Source organism: Engystomops pustulosus, chromosome 4 (assembly GCF_040894005.1).
Source record: "Engystomops pustulosus chromosome 4, aEngPut4.maternal, whole genome shotgun sequence".
NCBI classification, from domain to species: domain Eukaryota; kingdom Metazoa; phylum Chordata; class Amphibia; order Anura; family Leptodactylidae; genus Engystomops; species Engystomops pustulosus.
The window spans coordinates 136,183,863-136,210,010 of NC_092414.1; the positions used below are offsets into that span (position 1 = coordinate 136,183,863).

The 26,148-nt window shown below is 39.0% G+C and overlaps 1 protein-coding gene across 2 annotated transcripts in view; it reads right to left on the reverse strand.

Annotated features, from left to right (window-relative positions):
* The window catches only part of SND1 (staphylococcal nuclease and tudor domain containing 1), a 402,857-nt gene that overhangs the window by 41,364 nt on the left and 335,345 nt on the right, over window positions 1-26,148 (reverse strand). For both annotated transcript variants that reach the window (XM_072147568.1, XM_072147569.1), the window contains exon 18: window positions 9,170-9,311. In XM_072147568.1, the coding sequence (XP_072003669.1) occupies window positions 9,170-9,311 (142 nt within the window). The remainder of the gene's footprint in view (window positions 1-9,169; window positions 9,312-26,148) is intronic.

Below are 26,148 nucleotides of genomic sequence, written 5' to 3' on the forward strand. Positions count from 1 at the left end.
GCTACCATAGGTGTCTAGATGTATAAGTAGTGTAACAAATGTTGGGAACATGATGAAAAGAAATGTTAGTTATGTAGTTGCTGTACACACATGAGCTGGCAACAGAGATGAGAAATATCCGGGAGGGGGAAGCAGAATGGCAGGACTAGGGATCTCATCTTTATTTCCTCCAGTCTATTTCCCCAATATTTTGTGCAGATACTGGGCTGCATGAATTCAGATCTGTGACCTCTAACCCCCCTGGGATAAGACGACTATCTGACAGTAAGTATATTCACATGTGGGAGCATTAGTATATAAATGTATGGATGCATATATGTTATGCGTTCATAGTTGGTTTGATCCAGCAATCAGGACCCTTACACCCGATATTTTCAAAGATAAAACTTCATGCTTTATTCCAGGACCATAGTAATATCACAGAATTCCAAACGTAACAGCTTAAAAAAAGCTTGTGTTTTTAAGCTGTTACATTTGGAATTCTGTGATATGACTATGGTCCTGGAATATAGCATGAATTTTTATCTTTGAAAATATTGGGTGTAAGTGTCCTGATTGCTGGATCAAAACAATCGTGAGGTTTGACTATGGCTTTTCTCCAGTCCAGAAAGGATCTACACCACGGACCAAACCTGCAAGCTACAGATCGGTGAGCAGACTTTTTATTTCTGGAATTTATGTGTGCATATTTTATGTGTGTGTGTTTCTATACTGTATGTCTGTATATGGTACTGTATATATGTTTGCATATGCTGTGTGCGTATATATGGTGTGTTTATTCTGTGTGCATATGGTGTGTTAATACTGTATAGATGTGTTGATATGGTGTGTATAGACCGAATGTAAAATATTATATACATATATATATGCTATATGTGTGCATATTTTATGTGTATATACTGTGTATAAGATGTCTATATACTGTATGTATAAGTGTATAAATGTTTATGAGCACATAAATGTGTGCACACAAGTGTATAAATTATGTATGTGAACAAAGGTATATTACTGTTATGTGCATGTATATAACTATATAAAGGTGTGTAACAGTGTATAAATGTGTATAAACGTGCAAGTGTACAAATATGTACAAGTATGTATATATGTATACATACATGCAGCCCTCAACAGATGCTAAAAGGAACAGTGAACACCTGCCACTTCTCTGCCACTATCATTCCTTCCTCCATGTTGGGTTCCCATGGGGAGGGGACTTTACATTAAAATAAATGCAGTGCTAGAAGCTTGCTCAATATTTCATATCACAGCTGGTTGACCCAGACCACCTTTATTGAAAGCAATGAGGCGTAAGCTACCTAATAAAGCCACATGTTCCAAACTAAATTTTGCAGACTGCCTGACACTTTCTATTTTCACAGTGAAAACAAGATAGGAGACCCTGTGCTCACTGGCAAAGTTGTATGGATCATACCCAACAAGCATGCTGTACAGGTAATAAAGATAAAGTGATTATGTACAATAGTCAAAAACCATGAATAGAAATGGATAGAACAAATCATCTATACATTTCTTGCTTGTACAGCTGCACTATAAAGTCTATACCGGACTGGTCTAGTTTGTCTTACTAAACCATCCTTGCACAAAATGACTTGGAAGACATGGAATGAACCTTTCAAAATGCAATTGTATTTGTGCATGTGTTAGACACATTTAAATAATTTTAAACAGTAAGAAAAACAAAATCGAGAAGGAAACAATCTTGTAGTAGAAGGCAAATTAAAGGGTCATGTTTATTTAAATGGCTTTTTCTGCTCATAATGTTTGTATATTGCACATTAGAGAGCATTATCGGTATTACGGTGACCCAGGATGGCTCCATGGACAGTAATGGAGCTTTTACTGGCTGGGGACTAGATTCAGAAATAAGAGCTGAAAACAGCAATTTTCCACTAGCTTCCGAAGACCTCTTTTCACTAAACCTTCTGATTAATATGGTACTTGCACACATTAATGCTACCAAAGTATCTGCAAAAGAAAATAAACAGAGGTCACATTTGCTAAAAGATTGGATAAAGGAAGGATAAAGTTCAGCAAATAACATTTTCTTAATGCAACTTCCAAGGAACAAATTTAATCTTACAATTAAGAATTATAAACAAATATCACTTTATGATCCTGATGATCACATGGGATGAGGGTCCAAAAGCTGGCCCTGCACCAATAAACTATTACCTCCAGAAAGTGGAACCTACGCATTGTATAGAGTTGGAAGCATAAGGCTTTGTACACAATATTCGTGGGGTCCAGGCATCAAACCCCCACTAATAGGATAATGAGGACCTATTCACAAGATTGGCTATTAGTGTCAAATGTCCATCACAGAGAGTAATCCTATATAGAAGGTTCAAATGTTAGAGCAAACTCAATCAAATCCACTTATCGACATGTCTATATGGGCGCCTACTGACTCTCCCCCAACTATAAAGTCGGGAAGGGAAAATTTCTTCTGTAACTTTCCCCAACTACTTTTCAAAATTTCTAAAATATAAGTGATTTCTGGTACCGAGTACTTTTAGGCCTGTCTGCCCCTGCACTGGTGAACAGAGTGGCTTTTTGCACTTGGAACACTACTACTGTAGGAGGTATAACTATCAGTTGCCACCGTGGTAAAATAGGCACGTAGCGACTTGCTCATTTGACTTTTTTCAGACAGGTGAAAGTTTGCTGCTACAAAGCATAGACAAATAAAACATAAAAGGGATTACAGTTCTGGAAGCTCGGTATAGTATATTTGTCAGCTGTGAGACGTCCAATAGACCATTCACTAATGACAATAGGATAACACCGGATACAAGGTATTCTGGCTCTGCTCGCTGGAGCTTACATTTTATAAAGTAAACTCAAGAGCTGATCTTAAAAACCTACAATGGAAATCTTAAAGCAATGGACCAGAGAGGAGTAAAGTGTGTCAGTTTGTCAAATGCTCATTGCCTAGAATTGTGACCCATCTGATTTCTTACAGTGTTAAAATAAAACCTCTAGGGACCGAGGGAGAGGGGAATAGGACATGCAAAAACATACATTTATTTCCATGGAAATGTAGAGCAATTGCATCTCTAACCAATGACTTAAATATCCAAGAAAGAACAAAGACCCTTTATGTAAAATGACAAAAGAAATGGAAATACTTCTAGGTGTGTGTGTGACCTGAATGCTACACAGTTCAAGGCCACCTACTAAATACCTGATCCTTTGTAGAGATGCACCTGTATGCAACAAATTCCTGCTGAGTAAGACACAGGAGGCAAAGTGACTTCTATGTAAAAAGTATCCACCAGATTCTCCAGATGGTGCCTTTGCTTCAAGGATAACTTTGCACTTTCAATGACCTTGTAACAATAGAGCTTCTCTACTTTCTTGTGCATACTGTGTGTGTCTCAGAGAATCTCTTCACCATGCAGCCAACTCTCTGCCAACCAAAACTGTCATTTGTAAGAAAGCCAAACAGCTGCCAGCGCTCCTCTTATAACTATCATAATACCCATTAAAAGGAGCACTTGCAGAGCGCACAGATTAAATATTTTGGATACAATCCCTTAAACGGAGTTTAAATCATGTTAAAAGGCAAATACCACTTGCCTTAATGTGGATTCCCACTTAATTAGCCAAATGAGAAAAAAAGCTGAAAATTATAAATAATAAACATATTCACCATGTGTAACTTCTTGTGGTGGGTTCTGCTCACACTGGAATAGATATTCAGCAGTTACAATGCACAATAGCAACATTTATAAACCAGCATTATGCCCCATGCAAACATGTGAACTTCTATCATGATGGAGGTAGACTTCGGATACTCCAAAATGGTTTGTATTCTTCTAGGAAGGTTTTTACTTGACTTTGAAGAGTGGCTTCAGAGTGCTCATGTCATCACAATTGTATTAAGAAACTCTGGGTCTGAAGTAATACAGTTCACATGTCAGAGGGGCTAAAAGAGCCTTTTCTTTATATTGGTGGCATTGAGTGTGACTATGTGTGCAGATATACTGCAGATACCTGTGCCAACCATATAGAAGCAAACCTCACCAGATTATAGTTAGACAGGCAGAAACAGTGAAGCATAAAGAGCTTTCACTTGGCATCTCTACAACCTGCTGGCCATATACATACAATTTAGAATGGAATCACCAGTTCTGGTAAATAAATTTTGATCAGCACCCACTCAAAGTACTTCATCTACCTGGGTCTCATCGAGCATAACTACTAAGGCTGTCCTTACTACTAAGTCAAGATGTGGCTGCCAATATAGTGTTCACAGTGGAGTAGCAGGACACAGACAATGTAAGCACATATTTTTATATTATCTGTTAAAGTACAATCCTGAGGTTTGTTTGTATGAAACATTTGTAAGAACAATGATTTATGAAAAAACTGCAGTACACAACTAAAAAGAACAACAAATAGAAAATAATGTTGCAGAAGAACCAGACAATCATTGGGCATCCCTGCGGCCAGGGACATGATGAGGATGTATTTCCTCTATGTTGAGATCATACAATTTGTCTTCCCTGGAAAACCCCTTTTAGGATATAAAAGCCTGCTACAGGTTTTCTCGTTGCGCCTTTTATTGGAGGTAAATGTACTCGATTACACAGTGTTGTTCTGCTCTTTAGACAGCTTATAAAAGAGGTAGCATTAATATTTCAGGCACTAAACAACTAAATAATTTAAGTATTTGAGTTAAAGATTTATTAAACCCATAGTTGCGAATGTAAGCAATATACTTATGTGACATGTGTTTAGGCTTCTAGTTTAAAGGTTATAAATTTTAAAAATCATGGTCAGAAGAAGTGCATCAAGAACTTTAATTTAAAAAAAAAAAAACATTTTTTAGAATTGAAAATACTAAGTAAACTTTTGAAAGTCCAGGGGGGTGGATTTATCAGAACTCTGACGGGAATGATGTGAATGATTTTGTGCCTTTTTGGCATAAAATAGTACAAAGGTACAGACCTGGAACTTTTAGACTTAAAGCATAACTGTAAAGTTATGGTTATTTTACCAAATTATTATATTCGATTCCACCTTTGAAAACAAACAGAATGCCTACTTTGTGCTGCTTACCCTTTTCTTTCCAAAGTTATGGCATTTTCTGTTTTGAAAGAAGAGGTTAAGTGGGCAGAGACAGGGAACATGTAATAAGTGGAGGAACAGGGAACATGAAATAAGTGGAAGAATTCTGAGTACACCAGTTACATCCAGTTTATAGCCTGTGCTGTGTGAGCACTAAGGGTTAATAGCTTATCTTCACAGAGCTGATACTGCCGATGACGAGGTGAGAAGGGGAGCAGCATGAAGAAAGGAGAGAGAGAAAGTTCTGTAGAATCACAGACTGGGATGGAGAAGCTGATAGGGTACAGGGGAGATCTTGCACCTCACTATTCTGTGCAGGAGACATCAGCATTCACACATTGAGCTTTGCTTCATACACAGAGAGAGAACTCTGTCACATGACCTTCTCCCCTGTGAGCAGGGAGCAGCAGCTCCACCCCTCCCATGAAACCATCAGATAAACAAACTACAGAATCCAGGGAGAGGGAGCCGCTATTGTAGCTCTGAGGTAATCTAAGGGGGATAGCAAAGAAATTACTGAATATAGGTACCAAATATAATAGGCAAAGTTGTTTTACATCCCAAGAGCTATTGATTTGTGGGGGAAAAAAAAAAACCTTTACAGTTACTCTTTAAAACATGCACATCAGACCCGTTAGAGTTCTGATAATCACCAAGAGTATTTACAGAGAATAATATACTTTATTACTTAAAAGCAAAAATGAAGGACATGTGAAGAAATAGTACAAGTATTATATTAACATGTATTTGTTATTGCAGGTTTTTAGTATAATGTGTTGTATATACTTGTAAAACACTTGTCATTATAGCAGAATGAGTTCATTAGGCAGAGTCTAGATAAAATGTTGCCTCCCATACCCAACCTCCATAGAAAAGAAGATCAAGCAGCCTTATATTTGTAGAGCACAAATAGCACTTTACAGCAGAAATGAGGAGTGAAGACACTGTATAAAAATCAGAGCAGATTCTTTTCCAGCTGCTATCAGCTGCAGCTAAATCACAGCAATAACAGCCAAGCTGCAGGTTTAATACCTGAAGTGCAAGTCACATTGTGCTGCAGGTCATAGTTGTGGTATGAAAATAAAATTTATTCATATCTTATCAACTGCTACATGCAATGAAACACTCAGGCTAGAGACGCAGGAGGAGTCATTGTAGCAGGGGCACATTTGCAGCAGCTAAATACCATCCTGGATCCCGAGAGTTACCTTTCCAGTGCATTTTACTTTAAACGGTTTTCACATTAAGATACTAAAGACCATTTTGAAGCAGTAGATCAGTAAAAATGGATGTATAGTACATAGCCATACCTCTGGCACCTGCCTTAACTTCTGATCGGTTTGAAGAAAAATAACTTAGATCAAATTTGTAAAATGTTTGCACAGGAAAAATCTGTTCCCCTTTCATACAACCCTCTTCTCCTACAGAGATACAGAATAAGTCATGCGCTACCTATACAATCCTGACCTAGAAGATTTGTCCCAACAGCTATAATAGTAGTCAGAGAATGCTAGATTCCCGAGTAGTGGATAAATCCATCTCTCCAGAAAAACCGAAAATACATACAGTATTAGATGTCTGAACACATACAGTCCAAATGTTTAATTCAAGTTTCGCTAAACTATGAATAATACAATGGGTGACAGTAAATTTTAATTCTTGAGAACATATTAATAATCCATAAAATATGGAAAATGAACTCCTAGAGAAGTCACCTGAAATCCATAAAAGGCTGTCAAACAAAAACACAACTATTATTGCTGACATTTTTAATATCAATCCTGCCTGCATCCAATTTACACTTTATGTCTCAATTAGATCATGCCAGATGTCCCTTGAGAGAAAGCTCAGATATTACTGTGCCTTAGCTCTATACTAACCACAAGAACCTCTAACCCCCCTTGCTTTAGCTGTGCCACCAAACACAACTAACAGATACCTCTCCTATGCCATCAAACTGGAGACTATTATCACAGAAGAGGAAAGACGCTGTGAGTTTATTACAGCCCAAGGCTATGTGGACCTCTCTCTGTTCAACTAATAATGTCTCCTTAATTAAATGAAACTAATTAAAAAAACAAACAAAAAAACCCAAAAAGGAGCACGGGGGATGAGAAGAAAGTTTGAATAGGGAGGGGTCATGATCCTTCTTCCACAAGGAATGTAGACCATTCTATGAAGCACATTCAACATCAGACTTTACTATCAACATAACGGTGCTGTTTAGATCAGCCTATTAAAGTTAAAGTTGGTGGAAAGAACACGACTGGAAAATACATGTGTGTGCATTTAGACCAACAATGTTATACAACACCACTGAGAAAGCGGGCAGCTTTATATGGCACTATACAATCAGCCAGTATATAGCCACCTAGCCAGCCCAAGCCCCCAGTATATAGCCAGCCAGCCCATGCCCCCAGTATATAGCCAGCCAGCCCATGCCCCCAGTATATAGCCAGCCAGCCCATGCCCCCAGTATATAGCCAGCCAGCCCATGCCCCCAGTATATAGCCAGCCAGCCCATGCCCCCAGCATACAGCCAGCCAGCCCATGCCCCCAGCATACAGCCAGCCAGCCCATGCCCCCAGCATATAGCCAGCCAGCCCATGCCCCCAGTATATAGCCAGCCCATGCCCCCAGTATATAGCCAGCCCATGCCCCCAGTATATAAACTAGCCAGCCCATGCCCCCAGTATATAAACTAGCCAGCCCATGCCCCCAGTATATAAACTAGCCAGCCCATGCCCCCAGTATATAAACTAGCCAGCCCATGCCCCCAGTATATAAACTAGCCAGCCCATGCCCCCAGTATATAAACTTGCCAGCCCATGCCCCAGTATATAAAACTTGCCAGCCCATAGTATATAGCCAGTCATCCCATACTATATAGCCAGCCAGCACTTTTTTTGTACTGAAAAATTTGGCATATATGTGAGTATATATGGTATTAACTCAAAATTTCTCAAATGTTCTGTATTTGCCTGCTTATATACTGATGCAGTACAATGATTGTGGAATAACTTATAGTAAAAAAGGAACCGGTCATCAGGATATGACACTTTCACTTAACAGGTTTTCCTAGCAGTTTTCTTATTAATTCCCAATCTGCTTTCAACATTACTGCTTCCACTCTCTTTTAAAAGTTAACATAAGCATTATCAGCACACAACTCTACTTCCTTCGCTCTCCTCGCTAATACAGACATGAGTTTGCAGCACAGGGTCACTCATGTTTGCATGACGAGAGAAGAAAGTGTGTGCAGTTAATGATGACAACTCTGTGACTAGATGCAGTTTGTTGGCAGGAGGCAGGTCCACTTTTATCAACTTTCAAAAGAGAGTGGAACTTCTATTGTTGAAGAAGATTAAGAGTCAATATTAATGGGAAACTCATTAGGTGAACACGTGAAAGTTCCATTTCACTATATACAAGCTATAAATAAAAATGCACAGCACTAGTAAATGCAGAACTGCATACAGGGAAACCTCTAAACACCCCCCCCCCCCCCTTTGTTAGGAAGGAACCTTTATTTATTTTTTTACATTCTACTCTATGGAAGCAGCACCCCTATGAGCAGGCCATCTCTGCTGTGTAAATTGGACAATCAAAGAGGTCATATGAAAGGGGGCAATATGAAAAATGGTTTAAGAAGTAGCAGTAGAATGATCTTACTCAACATAACTCCTTTGTTATTAGGATTTAGAGTAACTAAGCTGCAAAATATTGAAGGTTCTCAATCCTTACATAAATATATATAAGCGATTAGCTTAATGTACACGTGTCCTTTTTCCAGATACTAAAATGTTTTTGCCAATGACAGAAGTGACCGTTCCTGGAATTCTTTTTACCCTTGTGTCACAGTTATCTATTGCACTAATATTGCACCCAAAGTTCACTTAATGAGTTTAATGAATTCTGTGCGTAGCCAAGCAGCAGTGTCTTCAATTTATGAGCCTATAAACTGGCACAGTGAGAATGTAAAGGCAAAGAACAAAGTTTACAATGGACTATGTCATTGCCGAGCTAGAGATAGAACAGCTTTTATGCTTGAAGAACAAAAGCAAGAACATCCTACCTGTCTCTACATCTTGGACATAAAAGTGCAGTTCATCTGTGATTTCTGTAACCAGGACAGGTTTGTAACTTGCATTTCTTTCTTTCTCCTCCACCACGGCAACTACTTCTTCTACAGGATGATCCTCAAACTTGGACCAGATCTGTAAAAAAATTAATAAAAAAAACTACATAAGAGCAGAGTTTATTCTCAACATGACAGAATATTGGTAATTTGAATTTACAGAAAAAAAATACTAGCAAGGAACATTATTTACTGCAAAGGGGAGAAGCAGAAGGAGAAAGGGGTGGTACTTAAAAGGTCAACACACACACAGCAGACACTTCATGATTCCTCTGTGCTATGAAATGCTGTGTGATGACAATGTGCTTAGATTATTGCTGTCGTTTTTCATGTACACCTTGTTCTACATCTTGGTCTTGTGCAGTGCACCTTCTGTATCTTTTAGTTTCCAGATGTTCTGTGCGACTTTTCACTTGTGTATCACTTTTTTTTACTTATTTTTGCGACATTTTAGGCGCAAATATGCACCTAGTCCAGGACAGGTGCAAAGGAAGGATTTTATTTTTCATGCATGGACCCTGTTTTAACATGTAAATTGAAATTATTTCACATGCTTTAAATGTTTACAATTTTTATATGTCATTTTGTTATCTTAACCCCTAGGCGCACCAGGACGTTATAGTACGTCCCCGGGGCTAGATGCTTAGCACACGGGGACGTTCTATAACGTCCTGCTTCTGGCACCGGCTCACGAACGGAGCCGGTACCAGAAGCAGCGGCTGTCAGCTGTCTAGTACAGCTGACAGCCTGCGCTAACACCCGCGATCGGAGCCGGCTCCGATCGCGGGTGTTAACCCCTTACACGCCGCGGTCAAACATGACCGCGGCGTGTAAGTGTGTTTGAGCTGTGGATCGGATCCCCCGTGCCGCTTACCGGGGGATCTGATCCACTTCTGGGCAGCTCCGAGGACTGGCATGTGCCCCGGAGCTGCCCGGTCTCCATGGCAGCCAGACCCCTTCCGGGTCTGGCTGTAAACTGTCTGAGCATGCGCAAGCTTGCTCAGACAGTTTACACTGCTCTACAATAAAATAGTATTGTAGAGCAGTGTATTGAACTTAAACCAGTGATCAGAGCATCACTGGTTTAAGTTCAAGTATGTATAATTAAAAAAAAGTCAAAAACACTAAAGTTAACACATTAGAATAAATAAAAAATAAATACATAAAAATATAAGCCCCTAAAATGTCACTTTCCCATAAAAAAACTTAATAAAGTATAAAAAACATAAAAACACAAAAAAACCCCCCGCATATTTGGTATTGCCGCGTCCGTAACAATCTGTATAATAAAACAGAATTGTTACTGGACCCGCACGGTAAACGCCGGAGGAAAAAAAACGCAAAAAACATTCAGAAAAAAGATAATTTTTAATTAATACCCTATAAAAAAAATGCTCTAAAAAGTGATTTAAAAAATGTTATGCACTCCAAAATAAGCCCACTAAAAAGAACAGCTGTTCTCGCAAAAAATAAGCCCCTAACAAGATTTATCTGCCAAAAAATAAAAAAGTTATGCATATGAATAGATGGTGATGCTAAAATGAATAAGATTTTCTCCAAATTAGTTTTTATTCAGTACAATTGAATAAAATACACAAAACCCCCACATATTTGGTATCCCTGCGTCCGTAACAATCTGTATAAAACAGAATCGTTATTAGATCCGCAAAGTGAACCCCGTAAAAAACAACCTAAAAAAACTCTCTGATAAAGATGATTTTTTATTAATGCCCTTTAAAAATGCTCTAAAAAAGTGATTTTAAAAAGTTACGCAATCTAAAATAAGACCACTAAAAAGAGCTATCATTCTTGCAAAAAATAAGCCCTTAAACAGATTTGTTAGGTGAAAAATAAAAAAGTTATGCATATGAAAGACGGTGATGCTAAAATTAACAACAATTTTGCCAAATTACTTTTTATTCAGTAAAAATGGGAAAAAATAAAAAAAAAATATATAAATGAAGTATTTTCATAAACGTGGCGACCCATAGAATAAAAATAATATACTATTTTCATGGTATGGTTAACGGCCAAAAAAAAAAACACATAAAAATTTTCCTAAAAATTGATGATTTTCATTTCCTCCACCAACAAAGAGTTAATTAAATCTCACCAATTAGCTATAGATGCCCCATAATTATGTATTAGAAAAGTGCATCTCATGTGGCAAAAGAAATAAGCCCCTATAGGTCCTCAATAAAAAAAAGAAAAAAATTATAGCCTGTACAATGTGACATAGCAAATCTGATTTGAATGGCGCCTCCTTCCCTTCTATGCCCGGCCGTGCGCCCATACAGCAGGTTACCACCACATATAGGGTATCGGTGTACTCGGGAGAAATTGCGTATCAAACTTTGTGGAGCCTTTTTTCATTTTATCCATTACAAATGTTTAATTTTCCACCCAAAATGAGTGTATTGTGAAAAAATATTACAATTTGCAGACTCCACCTCCATTTTGTTTTAACCCCTATAAAACACGTAAAGGGTTAACAAACTTCTTAAAAGTGGTTTTTCATACGTTGAGGGGTGTAGTTTCCACAATGGGGTAATTTACGAGTCTCGCTATTATTTAGGCATCTCAGTGTCAATTAGAAACTGAGCAGGTCCATCTAAATACAGGTTTTGGCGATTTTACAAAAAATGTGAAAAATGGCACCCAAATTCTGAGCCTCATAACATTCTAGTAAAATATGTGGAATCTTAAAAACCCATGCCAACATAAAGCAGACATTTGGGAAATGTAAGTTATGAATTTATTTGGGTGCTATGACTTTCTGAATCAAAAGTAGAGAATTTAGAACGTTGAAAATAAAGAATTTTTCAAAATTTTTGCCAAATTTTGTTTTTTTTCACAACTAAACGCAAAAGATTTCATCCAAATTTTTAAACTAATTTGAAGTACAATGTGTCACGAGAAAACAATCTCAAAATCCCCTGGATATCTCACAGCGTTCCCACGCTATAACCACTTATAGTGACACAGGCCAGATTTGAAAAATGGGGCCGCGTCCTTTAGGCCAAAAGATGCTGTGTCCCGTAGGGGTTAAGTACATTTAAGAATTTTGTCATCATCGGAATAACCCTTTAAGCAGTTTAGCCATAAACAGCATACTGTCCACAGGATAGAAACTAAAAAACCAGTAATGGTTAGCCCACAACAACATTCTGTACGAGGCTGCTGTATCCAGGGGCGGACTGGCCATAAGACCCAAATAAAAAATAAAAAACATAAAACTCACCTTTCCGGCGCTCCCTCACTTGATCCGGTCTGGCCGCGGTGACAGCTCTGTACGCCCTGGCGTCGCACAGACTATGACATCGGCAAATGGCGGGGGCATACAAAGCTGTCACCGCGGCCGCACTGGATCAAGTAGCGGAGCAGCAGGGGAGCATCAGAAAGGTGAGTTTCATGTTTTTTTATTTTTATGTACTGGGGTGGGCAGGGGCTGGCTGTATACCACTGGGGCCACTTTTCAATTTTTTCCAAGGCCACTTTAAATTTCCAGTCCGCCCCTGGCTGTATCTGATGTCTCTAACTGCAGAAAATGCTTATTTTAATCATGCAAATTCAAAAGAAACATTAAAAGATCAGCTCAAAGGGAAAAATGCCCATCACCAAGCACTTCTTGGGTAAAGCCTCTCCTTGTCAAAGCTGTCCTCTATAACCTCAGCAAAAATAACTTGAAAATGACACAGTCCCCAGCAGGTGGAGAGAAGGCAGAGTGATGGATGGGAACGGACAGAGATGCTAATTACTCCTGAGAAGCGTTAGTGACTACATACACTATCTCCCCACTAGAGGAGCAGCCCAGCTGCTAAGCATTGTCTGCAGGAGTTTTATCAGATACGATGCAAACCCAATAAGTAGAATGAAGTGATATAGGAAGAAGATTCTCAACTGGTCGATCAATACACCATAAAATATATTAATTATATATCTACAAAAAGCAACCCTTTCCATTTAAGAAACAGGACATGTCTTCATTAATCTGGTGCCCCCTGCAGTGCTCTGGAAGTGTGCAACATTTTTTCTTTGTGCACTTTGTTCATGCTGCAGAATTGTCAGTAATAAATGGGGTGCAAACTCCTACTAAGCAGTAACCCGCCCCTTTAGGTGCACATTTTTTCTGTCTTGTTGGACATAGTGCAGATGCAGCACAAAACTGGCACAGACACTTAATAAATACTTGCAGTTTGTACGTTCTTTTCAACGCAAAGTCAGACAGAAAACTGATGCAAACGCTTTAATAAATGTCAGCCATCATGTACGGAGAAAAACAAAAGAGGAACAGCACCTATCCTTTACATTTTCTCCCATTAAAATTCAATACTGGTTTTGGCTTCAAAAATTGCAAGCAAAAAACCTTAATTTGTGTACATAAGAGACTTGGAAATAAAAATTGGTGGTTCTAATCAGCTAAATATTTGGCATATACCCAGAACAGAGCCTCAATTATAAAGATAAATAGTCAAAAGTCAAATTGTGTCTGTAATAATATTTGGATGTTTGATATCCAGGTATGTAGCACCAGAGGTTTGTATTATAATGTTCTGCAGAATATAAAGTGTGTATTATATTCTGTAGCTGCTGAATAATCACTCATGATTTCTCCTAGTAGCCATGCTATAACAATGGAAGGTGCAAAACATAAAAAAGCCATAATCTATAAGCCTTATCATACATGTAATAGCACCCCCAGGTAAGGTTTACATGTAGCTACTCATGCCAACAGTTCTGAAAGCGTGGTGTAATTTTCAGACAAAACAATGGAAGCTTTGAAGAAAATAATAGTACTAAAGATTAGATTTTATATACAGGCGGTCCCCTACTTAAGAACATCCGACCCCTAGTTACAAACAAACATCTGGATATTGGTAATTTACTGTAGTTTAGTCCTAGTCTACAATGATCAGCTGTAACAGTTATCAAAGGTGTCTGCAGTTAAGCTTTATTGTTAATCCTGGTTCTTATGACAATCCAACATTTTTAAAATCCAAAAGTCACAGAAACCAATAATTTACAATTTTAAAATATACAGTTCCGACTTACATACAAACTCAACTTAAGAACAAACCTACAAACCTACATCTTGTACGTAATTCGGGGACTGCCTGTATAATATTTTAATGTTTATAACTTGATCAATGTTAAGGCAAGACTATACTGCTACAATGTTTTATTGATATAACACAAATTTACATCATGTAATACAGTCATGATTGAGGTCATTATGCTTGTAATAAGGATACGATTCTTAGCCCATGACTTCAGCACAGAGACCACATAGACTGGAGGCTGTTACTAGAAACCTCCTTCATTTTGTCATTAAAGTGGTAACACTGCATTTGACTACCTACTGATATACCATTCACATCTCACCTGTTCCTGCAACCAAGTATCCAAATGTACTGATACTATATGATCATGTCACAACTATAAGCAGGTAGACTTTAGATTTCAAGTTCTGTGTTTGGGATGTCCAGCTGGGTATGCTTGGCAGGTTTACTCTTACAATTATATATGAAATAAGTGACCCATCATTACAATTTGTTTTTTATTATTCTTTATTTTATGGCGCTCATCTATATGAATCGCCTAGAGAGAAATTGCAGACCGATACTTACAACTAGAAGGAGAGTTGAGGACTCTACTCATAAAACCTTCTGGATTGCGGCTTTAATGGAAAATAAAGTGGAAGCTCCTGGCTGTGTAATGCCTGGATGTACTCTGCTTTTATAATGTACCGCTATTATACACAGAGATTCTGATCTAACCCATTCCAGTAGAAGCTGCTGAACATCTGCTAATGCAGCCAATTTGCAATATTACATCTTAAATGCAACCAGTCATTTCTAACTCCTATCATACAATTCAGCCTGTAGGATTTATTGTCTGTGGGAGTTGATTTAAGACAGAGAAGCTGGAGTTTCATCGAGCAGCTACACAACTTGGCACAACAAGGATAAAGGGAGGGAGAGAGAGGAAAAGAGAGGTGATGATAGGGAGAGGAAAAAAAAAAGCCGAGCTGGGAAGCGGATGCAAAGATAATAATGAAATAGGAAGCAAGCGAGAATGGGACCAGGGTTGGCAGAAATCTTTCTAGATTATAAATATATGTGTATAGGGCATTCAGAGCCAACCAGAAGAAAACACAGAGGCGATTTAACTGTGTCACCCAGAATGCCAACCTCACCCTTCACTTCATGCCAAAACACAGGTGACTGTTCCAGAAGAAAAATCTGACCCATATGGTTCCTTAAAATTGTTAATCCATTTCACTTAGGAAATTTTCAGAGGAATGTAATTAAAAGGAGGATTTGATGAACGAGAAGGTATCTGGCCCTCTGGAAAGCATCCATCACTGTATCTCATCAGCACTTGCAATGTAGGGTAAGAAGGACGTTCCAGTTCAATCTGTATTTTGTTATAAATATCAAATAGCAGGTTTTAAACGTTTGTGATGACTGCAATCCTGCCTGCAGCTTACTTATCCAAGGAATCGCAGGCTTTTGGGAAATGGAAGAAAAATAACAGTATCTTATCCATTCTGGTGACATTTCTCATGTGCTTCATAAAACACTACACTCTGAAGATTACAATTACAAGCCCTGATTTCCCAGCTGACTGCAGCTTGTGTTGTCCTATCCACCATCCTGATGAAGTACAAGTTCATTTTACAACCAAAAAGAAAAACTCCCAGTTGCAGAAGTACTAGGAAGAATGGACTTCAGATCTATTTTCAGGAAAGCTGGACAATTCGGGGTTGTCTCCATGCTAGATGTAGCTGCATAAATCTGTGTGTCATTACAAGGTTGTCTTTGCGCTAGTACTGGCTGCAAGGTGGTACATGCTCGTATGAGCCGTCAAGGTCTTTGTGTCATTCGGAGATGCAATCCATGCTAGTACTAGCTGCATAGGTCTATGTGACATTGCAAGGTGGTGTTTCAGCTAGTAATGGCTGCCAAGTTCTGTGTGACATTAAACGGAGGTAATCATGTTAGTTCCCACCCCATAGTTCTGCGCCATTTTTCTACCAAGAGTGTTGAGAGAACATGCAGTATGGCAAGGCGGGACAAGGAGGTGAATATTAATTTTGGGGGTGGTGCATATTTAACAAGATGCTGGTTCCATTTTCATAAAGATTATTTCTCAGCAATAAAAGAACTCCAGAACTAAGACAATGCCATCCCCTAATCCAGGCAATGAGCATGACATTGTGGACAGTCTACCATCAGTAAATCCGATGGTACAATACCTTTAAGCATGCCTTCAAACTACTTTATTTTGGGCTGGTTTGACTATTAGGAGTACAGACAAAGCTCCAATATGCTGGTCTTTCAAAATATTAAGCTGTCAGAGCTTAATTGCTCAGTAACCACAGGAGATGTGTACCTATTTATTGTAATACACGACAAAACATGAAGTCTGAGATATACCCTACTAAAATCACTGGATTAGGCTTCTCCTCCCCAAGAAGCCTGCACACGTTGAGCTGATTTCTAATGTTGCAAGATCAGAAGAACTCAAATACTAAATCACAGGTGAGAAGGAGAGGATTATCAGGAAATTACCACATAGGCAATAAAGTAAATGAGCTGTAGTTAGGGGAGCCTGGAGGGTCGCTTTAAATCAGGAATATTCTAAGTGGGGCAAAGTATAGAAAACTACTTTTTCGCTAGGTTCTGCAAAATAAAATGTGGCGTCTTAAATTTATATTTGTAGGGAAGCAGTCTGTTTAAGCTATGAAAGATTGCCAAGCTTACAGTGTGTCTGGATGGTTAATCACAAATGTGTATCGGGCTGGCCACCCCCTAATATGACCAGGCAGCCAGGCATTTTAAGTTAATTGATCATTGATTATGCTGTTGCATCCAGCTGGAATTGTTGCAGCCTCTATTAATAGAAGAGGTTGTGCTTTTAGAGATAACTGTTACATTACAGGTAACTTACACTGTTCTTTTTTCATGTCATCATTAAATTTGATATTTTACAGCTTTAAGATATTTGGCCCACTCTCTGAAGCTGCCCAAAGAGGAAAATCTGATAAAACTCAATGCGACGGGAGGCACGATGAAAATAATGTGATGTAATTAATTACAGACTGGTCTGCCTTGACTAGGCTTCTGTTGGCATGCAGGCTTGTCAGGGTTTATTACCACACAGGATTAGTGGACATGGCTTGGCAATGCAAAAGAACATGTGCAGTAATAAGAGCGGAAGCAGGACAAAACTGTTCAACTTTTAGCACTGGTTTGAGAAATATGGCTTTCCTCTGCAAATGTACTCTTATGATGAAATACTAATAACATTTTAGTCACAAACCAATATTCTTGAACATCCACTCTGAAAAAGGCCTCTGCACTCACATCTGCAACAGATAACAAAGGACAGAACCAAAACAGTTTCATCTTGTAAAGAGGACACCATATTTTTCTTTCTAAAAACCCAGTGATTCTGAGTAACTGTGCTACTTTTCTAGCGGATCATTTTCTGATAATGCAGACACATAAGTCCAATATAAAAACATCAAATATGGTCTTACTAAACAGATATTAAATCTGTCCTTTTCCTCCTCTTAAGGCCCACTACAAATGCAGCAAATTTCATGGGAATATCTGTTAATCATACATGTATTGGGGCCTCCTGACTTTCCCAGTTAGATTTAGAAGAGAAGCTGGTGTGTATATGTAAAAAAAAAAAATAGATGACTAAAAAGATAAAAAGATATTTTTAGTTCTACTCGGAGAGAAGGAAAAGTCTGACGGATTAAATCTTTTTCACCTTTAGTACAAAAGTTAAGAAAGATCATGTTCCATGTCTGTAAAAAAAATTAAAAATCAGGGCACAACCACGGCAAATGTTAAAGTACACAACACAAAGCACATTTGACATATTGGCCTGATAATATTACTTGGTTCTAAAGCTGGGCCATCATCATCAAATACTAAATGATATATCCAGGGCGGCGCTATGGGTGGGCAAAGTGGGGAATTGCCCAGGGCAAGAGAATCTCTTCTTTCAAATGAATCTTGAATTTTGTTTCTAGGTGCCCTGGATCCAGAGTTATTCAGGTTTAAAGTAAGAATATCAGGTGCCATTTTTATATATAAAAATCACTCCAGACGGCAGTTTAACAGTTAATATCCCCGTTTTCCTGACACTTAGAAAACACACTTTTAGATTTCTTTTAAAGAGGAGACTCTCTTCTTTCATAGCAAAAAAGAAGTGAGGTTCTAGGTGTCACAGAGCCAGAGATGCAGCCCCCTGAAGTGTAGCCCCTTTCAGATTCTTAGCCATCAGGCTACAGAGAGAATTTGCTGCACACAGGAGCTGCTGCACCCCACAGATAATGGAAATATTCACTTTATATGTTACTACATTCTGATAAGGAATAAAATCAACTAATGTTCGTGTTTTTAATCCTTCTCTATGCAGAACTATCTAAGAACACACTTTCTCTCTTATTGCCTTTTATTTAGTGTTTTTTTTTTTGCGAAAACTGACTGATACAATGAACATTCGATCTGCTTTGCCTAATGTCACTATTATATATTAACACCGCAACCCAGAACATGTCCAGGTTGTTCTGTAATAAAATTTTTATTTCACACCATACTCCATTATTTACACCTATGTTATGACGTTCTCCCTATCATTCCTATGAAGCTGTTATTGTGCGGCTAATACAATGGCGCACATCTAAAAGTGACTCATTAGCTTGGTTTATGGATATATAGTTATTATTTGGGTCACCATTGTGTAAGGAGCAGACAATGATAGATCTGTGTGACGCTCAGTGCAATTTTCTGCAAAAATAGTTTGGTGTCCCCTGTGGATTTAACGTTCACTTTGTTGCATATTTTGGTGAGTATTGTGGGGTATGTATGATGATCTCACATCTTACGGTTTTAGGAAAGTATATTTTCTTTATATAAGTATTCTGGATTTGTACATATTTTAGAGGAAATTTTGAATGTTAATTGCCAAATGCATCGCCTGGTTGTCAGGCAATGCATTTATATAGGTTTATGGAGTCTTTACTTTTTATTCTGTTTTATTGATATATTTTGCAGGTTGTGACGGTCTTAAAATTTGTAGCTGAAAAGCAGATATCTAGTTATTACAGCTTTAGTGCTATTATGTTGAATTATTTATGTGAACATATCAATAAGGGACATTTGTGAACTCTACACATGTCTATCTATTACATTTAGGCGAAGTGAGGGTGTATATTTTATGTTTGGAGCACATTTTTTGCTATCAAAGTCAAATTTTAAGTATTTTTTTATAAAATGTTTCAGTTTGAATCAAAATTGCATGAAGGTGCCTCTGTCTATAAACTCTTTAATGCAATTTTGAAAATGGGACAAGTGTCTGCTTTCAGAAAATGTGGTTTGTTGGGTTTACTTTAATTCTTTTTGCTGTAATTTCGATAAAATTTTTAAACGTCAAAATTCTAAAACTTGCTCTGGTCAATAACGCAACAAAATACCGTATTTTTCGGCCTATAAGGCGCACCTTTGATTTCTGGGAAAATTAAAGGATTTTTGGTGCGCCTTATAGGCCTTATATATGAACTTGTACAGAAATGTACTACAGACAAGATGTACTGTACATTTACCAGTGTTTAAAAGCTCCATCCCCAGAAATTTCCTGCACCTTCCCACACAGTATACAGGGTCCCTAGCTCCTGAAATGCCCTGGCACCACAACTAACATTGTGCCCATCCTGCCCTCCCCTAGCAGGGAGAGACCGGAGCTGCCATAATGCCGACCACGAGGCAATCATCATCATTCGTAAACAATCCCCCATACCTGCCAGCCCTGTAACATGGGAAAGAGAAGGAGCCACAGGGAACCCCACAGGAATAACACCCTGGCTGAGGAGGGAAGGAGAAGGGGCAGAGGGAGACCGCTTAACCCCTGCTGCATCACCCTGCATTAACCCCTAGCAGCCATACCTCTGAGATCGGAGCTCTCTGACACGCTGAAGACAAGTTTCCCAGGAAGTGTAGCTGGCTAGAACTGTGCATAGGTCTGCCACCTGCTGGTCATTTTTAGGTACTGCATTTGATCCTGCGCCTTATACTCCAGTGCGCCTTATATATGAACCTAGATGTCTTAGCAGGCATTTTTTAGAGGTGTGCCTTAGTCCGGTGCGCCTTATAGGCCGAAAAATACGGTATCCAGAAATAGAGGGTGATGAGAGGGTTAATACCCCTTGGTTGAATTCCCGAGTGAAGATGATCATCATCCATCTCCTGTTTATATATCTATAAATCTAGTTATATATCTCCTATAATCTGACCATTTATATATCTTGCTTTTTCTCTATTTATCTATTTATTTATCTAATCAATCTTCTATTTCTCTTCTACTGTATTTATCTCATATCAATGTACTGTATATATAATCTACTTTAAAGTTCTGCATCTAGAACTGCATCTTTCATATTTATCTTCTATCATAATAATTATAATTAATAGAGCACACAGATTACACAGCGCTGCACAGAACTTGCCAGATCAGTCTCTGTCCCCAATGGGACTCACGATCTAATCAACCTACCAGTAATTTCTGGAGTGTGGGAGGAAACCAGAGGACCCCCAGATGTTGACCAGAGCTGCAAGGCTGTAGTGCTAACCACTGAGCCACCGTGCTGCCCATCAATCTCCCTATCATCTATCTCCTATAAAATTCTCCCATATTACAGTTTTACCATACTAAAGGGAGTCTCTTGCTGACTGTGACTGGTCATAAAATAGTTTCATTTTGGGGCCCCACTTTTCGTTTTGCCCAGGGCCCCACTTTGTCTAGAACCGGCCCTGGGTATATCTGTACATCCGTGTCATCAGTGGGTGCCATACTTTTTCTAATACACTTATTCAGAAGTATGAAGGAAGGCCCCTCTTATTCTAACCCCGCCTCCCCCAAACCCTGATTTTTATGATGGGCATGTTCAACCACAATTTAATGAAAGACCATACCTTTACAATGTATACTTTACAAAAAAAAAAAAAAACCCTTCTACACTCTAAAAAAAAAATAATAATTCTACTCTGTTCATTAAACACAGCCTAATGCTATGGCATATCCAGGCACTGGATGATGTACAAGGCTCCCTCTCTTATTTATATAAATACAAAAAATACATATACAGTGTGTACGGAAAAAAAAAAGCTGATACAAGGAGAAGACAAGGCAAGGTACATATTGTAGATGTGAATGTGACCCATTGTCCGAGAAGACTAAAGTCTTTTTGATAAATTAACTTCTTGTGACCTAAAGACAGTAAAGTGGAATAGTGCAATTGATTGAATACAGATAATCCTCAATCGCAACATAATCATTGAGAAAAAAAATATGATCAATGAAGACGATTCAGTTGAAAAGACACCTTGCGGGTGAGGAGCAGAGTATTACAATGATGATTTTAACGTGGCACTATAGGAGAGTGGAAAGCAGCAGACAGTGTTGGTTCTCACCAGCATTTATAAATGAGCCTCATTTAGTAGTAATATTTTCAGACATGCTCTACTAGTACTTGGGACAATGGGTAAGAGGCAGACGCCCCCTCGTCTGTCTCCCCTGTGCAAGTGTTCATCGGAGGGATTTTCTATCTTTATTGTTTTGGCACATCTATATTTATCACTAGATGCAATGAAGATGTACAGATTTTGTGTAGTGAGGACCATCTGTTTGCAGCATATGCTGCCCTCCATCACAAACAGGAGAGTTTAGGTTACAGGCTGTTTGCCACAAGTGAGGACCCTGGTACTGATGTAGGATTATTTTTTATACCCTCCTACTACAAAGCTTGTGCAATACACAGCATAAAATAACACGACTTAGGAAACTGGTGCATTGTCTTAAACGAAAATAGATGTGTAAATAGACAACGCCAAAAACAAAACATTAGAACCTGTACTTGATTCCTATGATTTTAAGATCTGCAAGAAGCCAACACCAAAGATGTACATGCTCCAAGTGACTATTTTCAATATTTGTACATCTCTGGCACACAGCATAACACTGGCTCCTCACCCCAAGATTTATTTTCTAGAAGGTTTCACCTCACATGAACAATTTAGATCTCAGGTCATGGAAACATGGCCTTTCACATTATGGCTAGACCTTATGTACCCTGCAATCACATATTGACCAGACCGGAATGTGATCATCCCTTTAGGCCGAAAAGTAAAAATGGCAAGGCCAGGAAATACACTGCAAGGCCCAGGAATGCCAGGAAAAAGACATTATGCAGCGTGAGGGAAAAGAAAACAAGGCTGTCAAGTCTACGTTTCCTGATGGCATGGATGGCAGAAAGCGGTAGTCTGGAGTGCACAATGCCATTTCCTAAGTAATGTGGTGTGACATTCTGCTGAACAGGCTTGCATTAATAAAATATGAACATAGTTAATCTCTCGGCACGCTCCTACCTGCAAACTGACAATGTTCTGTATGCGTCCAGGATAGAAGTTTGGTATTTATTAAAATATGTGGGCAGGCAAGTCTACTATTTCTCATTTCATAAGAACAGTATAGGGTGGTGCTATCCACAAGGTAGTCCAGATAATCTTCAGGTTTCATGAAGGAGACTTATAATCAGATACAGTGGAAACCTTATGAAGACACAGAATTCTTTGAAAAGAGTAGTTTTTTAAAATTATTTGTACTGATAGAGACCATTCTCCTTTGCGCAATAAATATAGCTGCATGCCCAGTCATCATCATTTCCTTTATCAGAGAATGAGTTCTACATCCTGTAGGTCAGTGGTGGTGAACCTATGGCACGCGTGAAGGTGTCAGTTCTCTATGGAGTTTCCTGTGTGAGAGCCCAGGGGCTGCTCACAGCTCAAACATGCTTGAGCAGGCAGCTCAAAGCTCAGAGGTTGCATGTGGGCAGAGTCACTGACACATGTATGGGGGACGTATATATGGCCGATATACGTCCCCCCCCGTACACTTCTATGGGCTCATGGCGCCCTACATGTCCTTTCTTTGCCCGTAATACGGCGCTGTGCGCCATTTATCCCTATGGAGAGGGGCGGGGGTGAGCAGCGCTCTCCCCATCCTCCTCTCCCCGCGCGCTGCCGTGAGCCCGACGTGCTACGGTGCAGTGTGCATGTAGCCTTACATTTAGCCTCCTTTGTCAGCCATGATGCTTATTCAGTCATCGTATAGTGTACATACTGCAGGATCCCAATCCCCATCAATCCCTGTGTATAGCACTGCACTATTGTACTTACACAGGACTGTCTCCTTTACATGGAGGGAAAAGCAGCAATCCTATGTAAGTTACATGCATAAGACTGCTGCCTCACTCTCCCTCAAACAGTCCTGTAAAAGGTATAAAAACATTTTACACTATACTGTTTGTGTCACATTGAGGGAAATACAGCAGTCCTAAGTAAACAATGGAACAATGGGCTGCAGCAGTCCTGTGTAAAATGCAGCACTGCATGGTGCAAAAGCCATTTGAGTAACAGACTGCTGCATCTTATAGCATCATAAGTTACACAGGACTTCTGTAGCTAGAGAGCTTTTTTTCATTACATAGGACTGCTGCCTCTTCCTTAATGTAAAACAATCATGTTTAAGGTAGCAGTCCTATGCAAGGAAAGAAAGTTGGCAGACTGCAGCAGTCTTGAGTAATATATGTGGCCTGGTATTCCAGCAGTTCTGTGTAAACTTAACACTTGACTGTTAAGCCCAGTAGCTCCCCATGTATGTAGTGATCTATTTTTTTTTATTTATTACTAACCTAGGACTGTTGCAGATTTTCAAGTTTTCTATTTTGGCATTATTGGGCACTTTAAAACGCAATTCAATTTAAAAGCACTAGAGAGGAGTTACTACTGATCAGGAGTTTGAATTGCCTTATTGGCACTTTGCGATAAGTAGGTACATTTTGCGTTTCAGTTTGGGCACTCGGTCTCTAAAAAGTTCGCCAGCACAGCTGTAGGTTCATGGGTTTTCCCAAGTCTCAAACTCACTGGGGGTCATTTACTAAGGGCCCGATTCGCAGTTTCCCGGCGTGTTACCCGAATATTTCCGATTTGCGCCAATTTCCCCTGAATTGCCCCGGGATTTTGGCGCATTTGATCGGATTGTGGCGCATCGCCACTGGCATGCACGCAACGGAAACCGGGAAGGGGGGGTGGCGGGGGGATTCGAACAAAAGCCCGCGGATTCGGAAAAACCGCCGCATTTAGAAAAAAAAAAAAAAGGTGTCGCGAAACTTGCACTTGCCTTCACTAGGAATAGGCCGGTGAACTTGAGTGCATTTCGGCGGGCCTCGGGGAACTTCAGCACGGCAGCGCCACCTGGTGGACGGCGGAGGAACTACCTTAGTGAATCACGGCCGGACCCGAATCCACCGCAGAGAACGCACCGCTGGATCACGAATGGACCGGGTAAGTAAATCTGCCCCACTGTTCCAATAAATCATGTAGTATGTGAAAATGTATAAAAGAGAAAATAATTATGGGCGGAAAAGTATTCATCCTTTATTGGAAGTGGCTTTATACAGGATTACTGTACTGTAATGTACAGCCTATATTCATTCAGCACCATGTGAGTCTTCTGTGACTAGACGAGTATCAATATTTCTTTGGCCATGTACTCAACAGCCATTATGTCATTCCTAAAACATGTCATTACATGCATTAAGCACTACATGAGAGAATGAAAGAATGCACTTTTCTTATATACAGTGCCATTTCACTACTGTATATTTGAAGCAGACCATTATACAGGGTGCTGGCCTTATTAGATAAAGTACTTATTATGTACTGCAGTGCCTTCTCTTACAATCTACCTCACTATCCCTAATCATTATATACACAATGTATATTTCAGAATGTGCTAAATGGGGTCACATCTACTATATGTGTTTCAAATATGGGTGGGTGCATGTGCTTTACAAAACAGATTGCAAAGCAAACAAATTTTGTTTGCTGCTTCAAAGCATAGAATTCCATTACAACACAAGATACAACCTAGTGCGCTTATTGGTTCAAAGGATGGCTTCATAATAATTGTTCACTTGACTTTTGCATCAGGTCTGGGGTGTCGTTCATTTTCTGTTATCTATAGGTTTAGTTGTCCTAGTAGTGCAGTGGAGACTGGAGCTTGTATATAGAAGTGAGATAGAGCCACTTAAATACATACTGGTGCAGGCACGGTCTTTCACATAATTTCAATATTTAGGTGTGATATTGTAACATTTTAGATTCTTCAATTTTTTATTTTTTTCTAATTATTCTTCACATCTAGCAAAAGTTTTCTGTGACTTGGTTTTCTGGTGTCATGAGGATCATCATTCCAGATGCATACACAAAACAGGAAGACTCCTTTGAGATACAAAATTGATAATATGTAAAATAAAATGTATTTTAACACAGCTTAAATTTATATTTCGATAGTGTTATCCAAACTTAATATTGTTCATTCATAGGTTTTATGTTTCATGGATAAAAAGGGTATATAATTTGGACACACAAACAAGGTTTTAATGGGCTTGTTATTTTGGAAAGGATGCTACAGCAGCCATCAAAAGCGATCTACACAAATCTATGCTGGGACAAGAAAATTGCAGATGAAGTGTGCAAACCCTGAGGTGGCGAAGCAGAGTTAATTTGATTAATATAAAGGGAATTTAAATAATTATTTCAGGTCCCTTTGGGGGAGGGGGGGTCAGTAATATTTGCAGTAAAAGTGCCATGAAGAACACATTGAATTTAAAAAGTGATGGAAGCTGTGAGGAGATACAATTACCCCACCAAAGACACTTATTAGCATAACAAAGGGGATATACCATGGGAATTGAAGAGACATATGCTAATATGTCTGTCACTTGTCACAAGCAACAGAAACATCAACCTGCATCCATAGCACCCATCAGGCATAAT